Genomic DNA, 12,411 nt, shown 5'->3' on the forward strand with positions numbered 1-12,411 from the left:
GGTGGTTGAAGGATACACTGAGACGTAGATGGTGAACCACGGTGTAAACATATGATTGAATATTGTGCTGTTACAAAAAGGAGCGAAATTGTGAGGCATGCCATGTTGTGAATGAACATGTGGGACATTTGGTGAGGCAAAACACGCCAGAAACTAAAGAGCATTTATTGTATGATCTCATTTAGAAAATATTTGTAAGAAAACTGGGGCCTAGATTGTAAGCTCTTATAGTAGTTACATTTAGTCTGGAGTGGTAACTGTTATTTCTGGATTTTGAGAGGCTGTGATATATAGGTATAACCTGGTATTTAGAGACAAAACAAAGTCGATCAGGTCAGGATTAAGGTAATTCAGAACACAGGGGTAAAGAAGACATGGTTTCTGTTTCAGAAATTCATCTACTCTGTGAGACCAAAGGAGGAAAGGTTTATTTTGTCCAGAACCTAAATTTTCTATAGTACATAATCTAAATTTGTCTGGATAGATCATTTCAACAACCCAAACACAGGGAGTCCAGAATAAGAATAAGGGCCTTTAATCCTGTATAATTAACGTAATGCCTGGATACATATCAGAGTATATTAAGCAGGTAACCAAAAAGTATTGGTAAAGTGCCTTGAGGGGTGGGAGAAAAAAGATGCAACTATTAAACTTTACTACTCGGGAACCCCTAATACTGTGTCAAACATTAGCAACACCCAATCAATAGGCCAAGCCCTTGATCTTGAGGCTTGTTCTTGTGAAGTTTATGTATATAGCGGAGAAGTTTAGCCTACATATAGGTATGCCTAAGAGTTACTTCCAGAGGACCTCTTTTGTTACACAGATGTGGCCTCTCTCTAAGGCCAACTCTGCAAGTGAAATCATTGCCCTCCACCCTATGTGGGAAAAGACATCTGGGGTGAAAGTCTCCCTGGCAGTGTGAGAGATAACTCCCAGGGATGAGCTTGGTCCCGGCACCATGGGATCGACAATGCCATCCTGACCAAAAGAAGTGTAACAAATAAGGTCTCAGCGCCTGAGATAGTCCAAATGGAGGCTACTCTGGAGGCTACTCTTAGGTGAGCTTCAGTTAGACATTGCCTCCTATCACAGTTTGCCAAACCCCAGCCAGATGCTACAAAGGTTCCATGCACTAGGGTTACTTTCCAGAAACCTACAATCTCCAGATGGGTTCCTGTATCAGATAAGTCCTGAGATGCAGAGGGGCCAGCCTCTCCAGAATATCAACTAGTTTCATTCCCCCTATTCCATATTATTGACAGCTCCTTCCAATACGAAAAAGTTAGAATGGACATAGCCCAAATACTCTTAAAGAGTGGGAGAAAGTTCAAAGGTGATGGTGGAGTTAGAGAGAAGCTTGGGTTTAACAAATGAGTATGACTGCTAAATCATTATATTGATATTCCTTTTAGTTTCCAGTGTCTTGGAGCAGCTAGTAGTAAAAACCTAAAATTGTAGAATTGTAACCCATACCAAACTCTGAAATCTGTGTGTGCTTTGAAATTTACTGCTTTTTTATCAATGTCATTTTTCATAAAAAAAGAATAAAAAGTCTATTGTGGTGATAAATACATGAGTATATGATGATACTGTGAACCACTGATTGTACACGTTGCAAGAGTACATGGTATGTGAATATATAATATATATCAATAAAAAATTTTAAAAAAGAAAAGTTCTTGAAGGAAATTAAAAGTGTTACTCAGGTAAACACACAGAATGATAATAAAGTGAAACCGCCTCATTGTTGATATGGAGAAAGTATTTGTGGTCTAGATAGAAGACGAAACCAGACACAACATTCTATGAAGTCAAAGCCTAATCGAGAGCAAGGCCCTAACTCCCTTCAATTCTATGAAGCCTAAAAAAGGTGAGAAAGCTGCAGAAGAAAAGTTGGAAGCTAGCAGAGGTTGGTTCATGAGGTTTAAGGAGCAAATCTGTCTCTATAACATAAAAGTGCAAGGAGAAGCAATGAGTGCTGATAGAGAACTGCAGCAAGTTATTCAGAAAACCTAGCTAAAATCACTGATGAAGGTGGCTACACTAAACAACATATTTTCAGTGTAGATGAACAGCCCTATTGAAAGAAGATGTCATCCATGACTTTCTTTGCCTGAGAGGAAAAAATCCCTGGCTTCCAAATTTCAAAGTACACGCTGACTCTCCCGCTGGCGGTTAATGCAGCTGGTGACTTTAAGTGGAAGCCAATGCTCATTTACCATTCCTAAGAATCCTAGGGCCCTTAAATAGGCTCTGCCTGTGCTCTATAAATGGAACAACAAAGTTTGGATGGCAGCATATCTCCTTACAACATGGCTTACTGAATATTTTAACCCCACTACGAGGAACTACTGCTCAGAAAAAGAGATTCCTTTCAGAATATTACTACTCAATAATAATGCACCTGGCTACCCAAGAGCTCTGATGGAGATATGTAACAAGATTAATGTTGTTTTCATGCCTGCTAACACAGACTCCACTCTGTAGCCTATGGATCAAGGAGTAATTTCACCTTTCAAATCTTATCATTTAAGAAACACATTTCAGAAAGCTGGAGCTGCCATAGATAGTGATTCCTCTCAAGGATCTGGATAAAGTCAATTGTAACCTTCTGGAAAGGATTCACCATTCTAGATGCTGTTAGAAACAGTCATTATTCATGGGAGGAGGTCAAAATATGAACATCAACAGGAGTTTAAAAGAAGCAGATTCCAACACTCATGGATGACTTTCAGGGGTCCAAGACTTCAGTGGAGGAAATAATTGCAGATGTGTTGGCAACAGCAAAAGAACCAGAATTAGAAGTGAACCATGAAGATGCCTCTGAATTGCTGCAATTTCCCGATAAAATTTGAGCAGATAAGGAGTTGCTTCTTACAGATGAGCAAAAAAAAGAGGTCTCTTAAAATGGAATCTGCTCCTGGTGAAGATGCTACGAACATTGTCAAAATAACAACAAAGGATTTAGAATATTACATAACCTTTGTTGATAAAGCAGCAGCAGGGTTTGAGAGGACTGACTGCAATTTTGAAAGAAGTTCTACTATGGGTAAAATGCTGTCACAAATAGCATCACATATTACAGGGAAATCTTTCATGACAAGAAGAGTCGATCATGTGGCAAACTTACTGTTGTCTTATTTTAAGAAATCGCCACAGCCACCCACCCTTTAGCAACCACCACCCTGATCAGTGAGCAGCCATCAACATCGAGGCAGGACTTTACACCTCTAAAAACATGATAAATCTTTGAAGGCTCAGATGATAGTCTGCATTTTTTAGCAATACAGCATTTTAGAATTAAAATATGTACATTGTTTAGACAAAATACTATTGTACACTTAATAGACTACAGTACAGTGTAAAAATAACTTTTATATGACCCAGTAAACCAAAAAATGCATGGGTTCAATTTATTGCAATATTCACTTTATTACAGTGGTCTGAAACAGAACCTGCAGTATTTCTGAGGTATGCCTGTATTCACCACCTTCATTCTTTAAACAGTTCAGACTTTCTGTCACTTCCCCTCAAGCACCCTAACTATTCAGCCAGTCAGTGGTTTCAACTCAGGCAGGAAGGCTGCAAAGCTCAAGCTCACAACCACCACACTAAATCCTAAAAGGACGGAAACTACATTCTTTATTAAAAGCTACAAAGCCAATGCTTGGGACATTGAACTGTATTTTTAGAACCATAAGAGTGCATCAAGAAAGACTTACTAGAATTTATCAGATTCTCCTCGGTCAATGTAAATTTTTATTATAAAGTCATGGAAAATGAATTCACTTAAAACTGTAAAACTCCTTCATGAATGCTAACAAACTTTAAAATCGCAGCAAAGTTGACTACTTATAGTCACCAAACCCACAAAAACAAAAATATCTAGCTATTCAAGATTAAAGAACCCAATTTTAAATCATTAACGATAAATTTCTATGTAATTTTGTTTTAAAAACAAACATCAGTTTCATGGATTAACTTTAGATCAAATTCTGAGTGATATAAAACAATCAAATAAAATATTAAGGGACCAGCACTGTATGGGTATTTGTAGGACTGAGTTGCTATTTGACAGGGAAAGTTTTGTCATAATTGTTTTTGTTTTGGTTTTTAGGGGTTTTGAGCATATTGTTCACTTAGCATCAGAAATGTCAAGGCGATGAAGTTAAGCAGTTTATATGTGGTGCCAGGTGTATCACTGTGATGGTTGGATCCTGGTGTCAACTTGGCCAGGTGATGAGTTGTCTGGTCAGGCAAGCAGTGGCCTAACTATTGTTGCAAGGATACTTCCTGGTTGGTTGATAAACTAGAAGGCTGGTTTATTAAATCATCAGTCACTTGATTGAAGCTGTGGCTGATTACATCTACAATCAACTAAGGACAACTCTCTATAAAGGAGATACTCCAATCAGTTGGATTTGAGCCAATCAGTTAAAGACTTTTAAGGGAGAAGAGAGAATTTTCACTGCTTCTTCAGCCAGCAAACTCTCCTGTGGAGTTCGTCAAGGACCTTCTCGGAGTTGTCAGCCTCGCAGCCTTCCCTACGGATTTGGGACTCTTGCATTCCCATGATTGTGTGAGACACTTTGACAAATCCTATATTTACAGATATCTTCTTTTGGTTCTATTTCTCTAGGGAACCCTGACTGATACAATCATCAATGAATGGAAACAGGATGTTGGTTTAGCCTTTAAAGCTTGGAAGAGACCAGGCAATTCTGTGTCCTCAATTGCATCCACCAGTCTGAAGCCCTGCTCAGGTACAGAGGTTTTCCCATAACATGGAACACAAACATTAACATTACAGCATTAACATCATCATCATCCTGGCTCCCTTAAATCCTCCCCAAAAGCTATGATTTGGGGGCATGTCAGTATAGAACAATTGTGAAGTGAAGGTGAGTTCTAACAAAGATATTCTTGGAAATAAAGAATTATTTTTGGTAACTGGATTAAAAGAAATTTGACTTATAATATTCCTGAAAATAATATTATAAAAATGTTAACTGTCCCTCATCCAGGGGTGATAGTCTCCCTGGAGGCATGGGAGATTACTCCCAGGGATGAGTCTGGCCCTGGCACCATGGGATCAATAATACCATCTTGATCAAAAAGGGGAAAAGAAGTATAACAAATAAGGTATCAGTGACTGAGAGAATTCAAACAGAGTCGACAGGCTACACTGGAGGTGACTCTTATGTAAGCTTCAGTTAGAAATTGCTAATCACCATAACTTGCAAACTCCCAACCAAAACCATTCCAGTCAATCCTAAAGAACACCTAGGGTATTATATAAGATTCTACAAAGGTTCCATGCCCTAGGGTAACTTTCCAGACATCTACAACCTCCAGATGGGTCTCTGGACCAGATAAGTCCTGAAATGCAGAGGGGCCAGCATCTCCAGACCATTAATTCAATCCATCCCCCGATCCCATATTATCGACAGCCCTCCCAACATGAAAGATTTAGAATGGGCATGGCCGAAATACTCCTAAAGAGTGGAAGAAAGATCAAAGGTGATGGTGGAGTTATACAGAGAAGGTAGGGCTTAAACAAACGAGTATGATTGCTGAATCATTATATTGATATTTCTTTTAGTCTCCAGTATCTTAGAGTAGCTAAAAGTAAAAACCTAAAATTGTAGAATTGTAACCCATATCAAACTCTGAAATCTGTTCTACAACTAATTGTTGTGATGTGCTTTGAAATGTATTGCTTTTTTGTATTTATGTCGTTTTTCACAAAAAAGAAAAAAATGTTTCTTTTAGCCTCCATTGTTTTGGAGCAGCTAGAAGGACAAATTTGAAATAGTGGAATGGCAACCCATAACAAACTCTGAAATCTGTTCTGCATCTAATTGTTGAAGTGTACTTTGAAAATCATTGCGTTTTCATTCTTCTCTTTGTATATATGTTATATTTAACAATAAAAAGGTTTTAAAAATGTCAACTGTCCCTGAATTAATCTATAAATTTCACAAAAATCACAATCAAAATGCCAATAATTTTTTTTGGATGGGATCAGAGGAGGAGTTGATAAAAAAGTCTGAAAAAAGAAGGGTAAAGGAAAGGAGACTAGTCCAAATAGGTATTAAAAGCACATGAAGCAAAAATAATTACAATAATGTGGTACAATCACAAGACTATACAGGAAGTTCAAGAGAACAACAGAAAGTTCAGAACTAGATCCACGTGTATATAAGAATTTGACCAATGATAAAAATGGCCATTGAAAGTCAGGGGGGAAAAATGTCTTATTCAGTAAATGGTGCTGGCTACCATTTGGGAGATAAAAAAAAATAAAGTCAAAAGGACAGTGATATGGATTGAATCATGTCTTTCTCAAAGAAATGTTCAAGCCCCAAACCCCAGTCCTACAGGTGGAAAATAATTTGTAAAGGGCATCTTTTGAGATGTGAAGACCAAACGGAATCAGAGCAGGTCTTAATCCAACATGACTGGAGTCTTTATAAGCAGTGGAAATTCAGACACAGGGAAGGAGCAGATGGGAGAAAGGTGACTACAGCACATGACAGAGGCAGAGATAGAGTTATGGATTGATGGCCAGCCACCCCAAGAATGCTACAGATTTCAGAGAATACATGGTCCTGTCCACATCTTGATTTTAGATTCCTAGCCTCAAAAACTGTGGACAATACATTCCTGTTGCTTAAACCAACTATACTCTGTTGTAGCAGCCTTGGCAAACTAAGACAGGTGATTTATGAGTTTTCATGGTAAGGTGCCTTTTTAAAAGCCTGAAGTGGAAGAATCTAAATGTCAGAACAGTATCTACCTCTAAAAATGCTAGAGTCCATGAGCCCTGAGCTCTCTGTTTTTCCAGGATTCCCAACAAGAAAGGGAATGCAAATAGCACGTGTACCCTCTTCAACCCTGTTAGCATTTACTGTGTTTCCTCCACCCAATTTCTGAAACCTCTTTGCCATCAGTATCACTCCACCACTCCCATTCCCCACCCAGACATGCAAAGGATGCTGAGAAATTAAAAGAAACTCTTTGCTGCACATTTTTGGGTTCCCTGATGCTCCCAGTATTATTAGGCCTTCACAACCAGCATAATCGAAGATTAGAAATAAATCTTACCTGTTTCCTCTTTTCAGGGGGAAGTGACAGATCTCCATCCTACAAAGAAGCAAATGTTCCATTTTACTATTTCCCCAAATAGATTTTCTTGGATTCAAGGAAATGAACCAAATTATGAACCTAAATCCAGGCCTTTTCCCCTACCTTCTGCCACCCTGCAACCAGTCATCTGCTGAACCAAGGGCAAATATACTTAAAAAATAATAATTACTATGAACTAAATCAGATTATTTGGGAAAACCCTTAGGGAATCAGTGCTAATTAGGACTGAATATACATATGCTCTACAATTATGTGAACTGGAACAAAACTGGATTTATCAAAATTATTTTTGAGCATAGCTTCAACTGAAATACTTTGATCCAAAAGAATAGTGATGGACAGACAGAAGATACAAACACACACACAAACTAGGACAACCAACGTCCTCAGTTTGGTCAGGCTTTTCTTGTATTTAGTATTCTGAGTCCCATGCCCTATAATTCCCTCAGCCTTGAGCAAAGTGGGACTATTGGTCACCCACATCTACACCCAAACGCCCACATACACATCTATATATGCACACACAAATACACACACACGTAACACTTAGGTTTTCTTTGTGGGCAGGAGAATTGGGAGGCTACAGTGGGCAGGGACAGGGCTTGCTCAAAAATTAACCCAAAACTTCCAGTCCTATCAGACGTATCTTAAAAGAATTTAATTCTTCCCTTTCCTGCTATCTGGGAATACGAATATCTCAGGTGAATGAGTAAATGCTCACTAATGAGTTCTCTTCTACCTGATGCTTTCCACGTCAAAGTTAGCAGTCTTTTAACCTGAGGAGTCCACTACTGTTCCCAGACAGTTCAGTTATATCAGCATAGGAGGTTAAATATTAGCAATAATGTCAGCACTTAAAAAAGAGTTTACATTAATGAGAAAAAAGAGAAGCGAGTACAACACAGCACTATGCACTTGGTGTCCTTCTTTTCAGTATAATTTGCATCCTTAAAAATTGCACCTTATGAAAACTTAGAGAAAATCTAATTGCCCAATGACATGGGAAAGGTTAAAAAATTATGGAACTATTCATACCAGGGATTACTAGTCGACTTTTTAAAAGAATGTTAAATATGCTTGTATGGCCTAGAAAGGTATCCAAAATTAAGTACTGAGTGAGAAGAGCAAGTTTCAGAACAATATTTATATAATGCCGTCCAACAGAAATCTGCAAGGGTGGAAATGTTCCACATGTACTTGTCTAATACAGCAGCTGCCAGCCACCTGTGGTTATGGGGCCCTTTAAATGTGATGGGTGAGACAAAGGAACTGAATTTTTAATTTTAATTTTTTGTTTTGTTTTTTTGCATGGGCAGTCATCGGGAATTGAACCTGGGTTTCCAGCATGGCAGGTGAGAACTCTGCCTGCTGAGCCACCATGGCCTGCCCAAATTTTAATTAATTTTAAGTTAAATCTAAATATCCACAGGTGGCTACTGGCTACTATAATAAAATGAATCCTCTTAAAAAAACACTCTTTAAATAAACAAACAGCCACCTACAAACACATGCACATGTACACGTGTATAGGTTCATATGTGCAGAAAAAGCAATCTGGACGCATATGGTATCGAGTGAGTGGGACTGGGTCATGGAGGAAACGGGTGTGGCAACTTCAACACTTTCATTTTTCTACTTCTGCACTCTTTGAACATAATTGGGGTGTTTTTTTTTTTTTTTTTGAGAAACAGCATTTTAAGATCCCCTCTTTATATCTTAATGAGGGAACAGGAAAAATCACTGTGAAGTAATACGTACAATCAGCTCTCGGTATTTCTTCTTCAGGGACTGGTGGCGCTCTCGAAGCTGATTGGCCATGAGTTTGTACTGGTCTCTCTCCTGCTGGCACGTGTCCAGCTCCTTGGAAAGAATCAGCAGTGCTTCCTTTTTACTCTCCAGCTTCCTTTTACACACCAGGTACTGCAAAGCAAATTCAAGCGACTGGTCAAAAACGTCAGCAGGCTTCCACTGAACACATCCGTTGTTTAACAACACACCTTGGGGACTTTTGCAGAGATCATATACCCAGAGACATTTCCCACATTCCCCTCCTGAATGAATCAAAACCTGGGATATTCATGAATTTTCACAAACTGGGGCAGGTAAAATAAATGAATGACAAGTAAATAAGCAGACTATTAGAATACATATATATATACACACACACATATACATACATATATTCAAATATATAATACATAGCTAAACTCTATTTCGTTAAAAAAGATATGTGATACAGGAAAAAATGGTAAAAGTTCATTAAAATTTACAAAATACTAAGCATAGAAAGGTACTGAATAAAATCTTTAAAGATATCACTAACAGTTATTAGCTGCATGTGTTTTGAAAAATTTTCTTCTTTATGCTTTTCTACATTTCCCAAATCTTCTAGAATAAACCTACATGGGTCTATAATCAGGAACAAAACATAGAAAATGACGTTCAAGACATTTAACTGAACCATATATCACTGAAATAGATCACATCTGCCCACGCAATTCAGAAGACTATCCTGAGAATCTGTTCACCCACTTGGCCATGACACGTACAACTTCTGTGATCCCAGTGCAGGCACCCACCCCCACGAGAATGATGTTTACGAGCTGCGTATGTTAGCCACACTTGAATTTTCCAAAAATGATGGGGTGCACCTAGCTGGAACTCTTGCCTTAGAGTTTTTCGAGTTTCCTCCTCTCCCCTGCCCCCCATTCCCCCTTTCCTGAATGGGGGCACCCTCACCTAATAATCACCCCCCCGCCAGGGCTGGTGTGAGCCCGCCAGACTCTCTCTGCTTTCACTGGATATATCACATTGCCTGATGTTATTCACATATGTGAAATGTGGCACTAAATACCTTTTGAATTTGCCCCGTAAAAGACCAAATTCAGAGCATTCATGAAAACAATTTATAGTTTCATTATATACTCTGACACAAGCACTTTGTCATTATGGACGCTCACACAAAGCAGAGAGGGAATCAGCAACTCCCAATACCATTATGGACAAAAAAATATTACTCATATATAGCGCCTGCTTGGAACTGACTTTGTTAAGTTCAATTTCAAATAAATGAAAGGAGGGAAGAAAGAGTTTTGTGCATTAGCACAATTTTTTTTTCCTAAAAAGTAATTGCCTCGCTTCAAAAACAAAGGGGAAAGAAAAGCCATCTGAGACGGATTTGAGTTTTAAGAGAGGACACTTCCACCTTGGATGGATTTTATTCCTGGCAGTAATAAGGTTGGAACCCTGCCTTAAAATGTCCTGGATTTTGGGACTCTGACATCATCTTCATGGAGGCAAGAGGGTTCTGTTGCCACAGTGATCTCTCAAGAGCAAAATCCCCAACAAGGAAATATCAGGGAAGAGTGGCTCAAAAAACCTGAACTGCAATGTCCTAAGGGAGGTATTGAGATTTCACAGGCAAAAATACCATTTACACACAATTTAATGGATCTGCCCTTGCTCCTCCAGTCCCTTTCCTGGAATCAGCAGCCTCAGCTATCAGTGCTATCAGTATCAGGGGTACAAAGACCAGCAACCTCTGTCCCTTTAATTTATCAGACCCAAACCTAAGGCCCCAAAGATACTCAGTATCTTCTGACTTCAGAGAGGAAAACCCTAATTGAGATGCAAGATTAGATACATCATCTGGTCTGTGGAAGGGGAATGGGTAAGGGCCACCGCTTACCAGTCCCCGCAAAGGGAAGCGCCAATTTCCCTGATCTTGAGTGGCAGTGTATTAGGGTCCAGGAAACAGGCTGTTTCCCTCCCCACGCAGGGGCCAGCGGAAGCTGTGGAGGGCAATTCCAGGTTTCCCTTCCTTCTAGGTCTAAAGTCCCTGCCAAGACCTAGTGAACTGTTGAGGAGCAGAGTCTCTGCAGTTTGTATCCCCTGAAGGACACACGGAAAACAGGACATTGTTCAGTTCCATCAAAGGGTAAGAGCAAATGCATTCTCTGTAGAAAATAGAGACACCCCAAGAGGAGGGTGGCCTTTAGAAGGTCACTGCTGGGTTGCTCTTTCTTCTGCCTATTCCAGTCTAGAGCACTGATTTTTAAACATTTTATCCCATGTTATTTTTATCAGTAGAATTCTCTTTTGATAAGACTTAGTCCAAAGGCTTATTTAGAAAAGGGCTCAAAGCAAAGTTGCTGTGGCTAAAGGTGGGTTGGGAAAGCCACATTAGACCTCCCTGGGGGTCCTATCTCAGTCTGACATGGTGGTCTTTGAGGCATCTCCAAGGAACCCTAAGTAAACCAATGCTTTAAATCACCTGGGATGCTTGCTAAAAATGCAGATTCCTAGGCTCTGGTTCAGACCCACTGAACAGGAATCTCTGGTGGCTGGGCTCAGGAATCTATACTCTTAGCAAAGAACACAGGCAATTTTTATTCAGTATACAGGTTGAAAACCTCAGCTCTGGAAGCCTCCAGTCTCATGGTGTTCCAAAAACTGGAACCAATTAAAGTGGGCCAGAGGGAGAGAGAGGCCAGCCGGTAGCCCACACGTTTAGAGATAAGGCATGCTCCTGAAGAGCCTCCTTAGTTAGCAGTTCTCAACAACTGGCAAAGGCTACTCAACTGAAATGCCAGAGATCTCCGCATTTGAAGAAATCAAAAAGAGAATGGAAACTCAGACAAGCCAAGTGACCTTGCTTCTTTTAGGTTCTGAAGAAGAACGTACTAATGTAGATAATGGAGGAGGCAGACCACAGAAAACCAACAATCAGAATCAGGAAGTCTCCACCCAGATGTAGGTCTAGCAAGGGGGTAACCACCCTGGGAAAGCCACACAACACAAGGAACAAAGCAAACACTTCCTGGGCCTCAGTTGTCTCACCTGGAAAATGAGGGGGTTCCCAATGCCCTTCGACTTGAAGAACTCATGATTTCATCATGGGGTGGAGAAGAGGGTGCAGTGGAAAAACACTATGGGTGAGGGACACTAGCATAGGACATACCACTCACTTCATGCACCCAGAACTGACTTCGCCTGCCTTGTCTAGGACTGAACCAGCACAGTGACTTCCAGATCATCCATGCAGTGGTAGCTCTAGAACTTAGCTGGAAAGGATGCTGGGGCTGAAGCTGTGTTTGCAATAGCTATTTCTAAAAGACTGAGGAAAAGGTAAATGTCTATGTGGCAGACAGTAGTGCCTCCCTCCAATATGTCTAGCTCTCCTCCCTCCAATATGTCTAGCTCTCACATGGCAGGTCTGTTCTTCCCCACCGCTTTGGAGTAAGAGGGAGTTGTACAACT

The 12,411-nt window shown here is 39.9% G+C and overlaps 1 protein-coding gene across 5 annotated transcripts in view; it reads right to left on the minus strand.

Annotated features, from left to right (window-relative positions):
- Positions 1–12,411, minus strand: part of CCDC149 (coiled-coil domain containing 149) — a 124,646-nt gene that overhangs the window by 74,758 nt on the left and 37,477 nt on the right. For all 5 annotated transcript variants that reach the window (XM_077136519.1, XM_077136515.1, XM_077136517.1 and 2 more), the window contains 2 exons: positions 8,911–9,072; positions 7,111–7,149 (listed from right to left, as the gene is read on the minus strand). In XM_077136519.1, the coding sequence (XP_076992634.1) occupies positions 7,111–7,149; positions 8,911–9,072 (201 nt within the window). The remainder of the gene's footprint in view (positions 1–7,110; positions 7,150–8,910; positions 9,073–12,411) is intronic.

The sequence above is a fragment of the Tamandua tetradactyla genome, chromosome 19 (genome assembly GCF_023851605.1).
Source record: "Tamandua tetradactyla isolate mTamTet1 chromosome 19, mTamTet1.pri, whole genome shotgun sequence".
Classification (NCBI taxonomy): domain Eukaryota; kingdom Metazoa; phylum Chordata; class Mammalia; order Pilosa; family Myrmecophagidae; genus Tamandua; species Tamandua tetradactyla.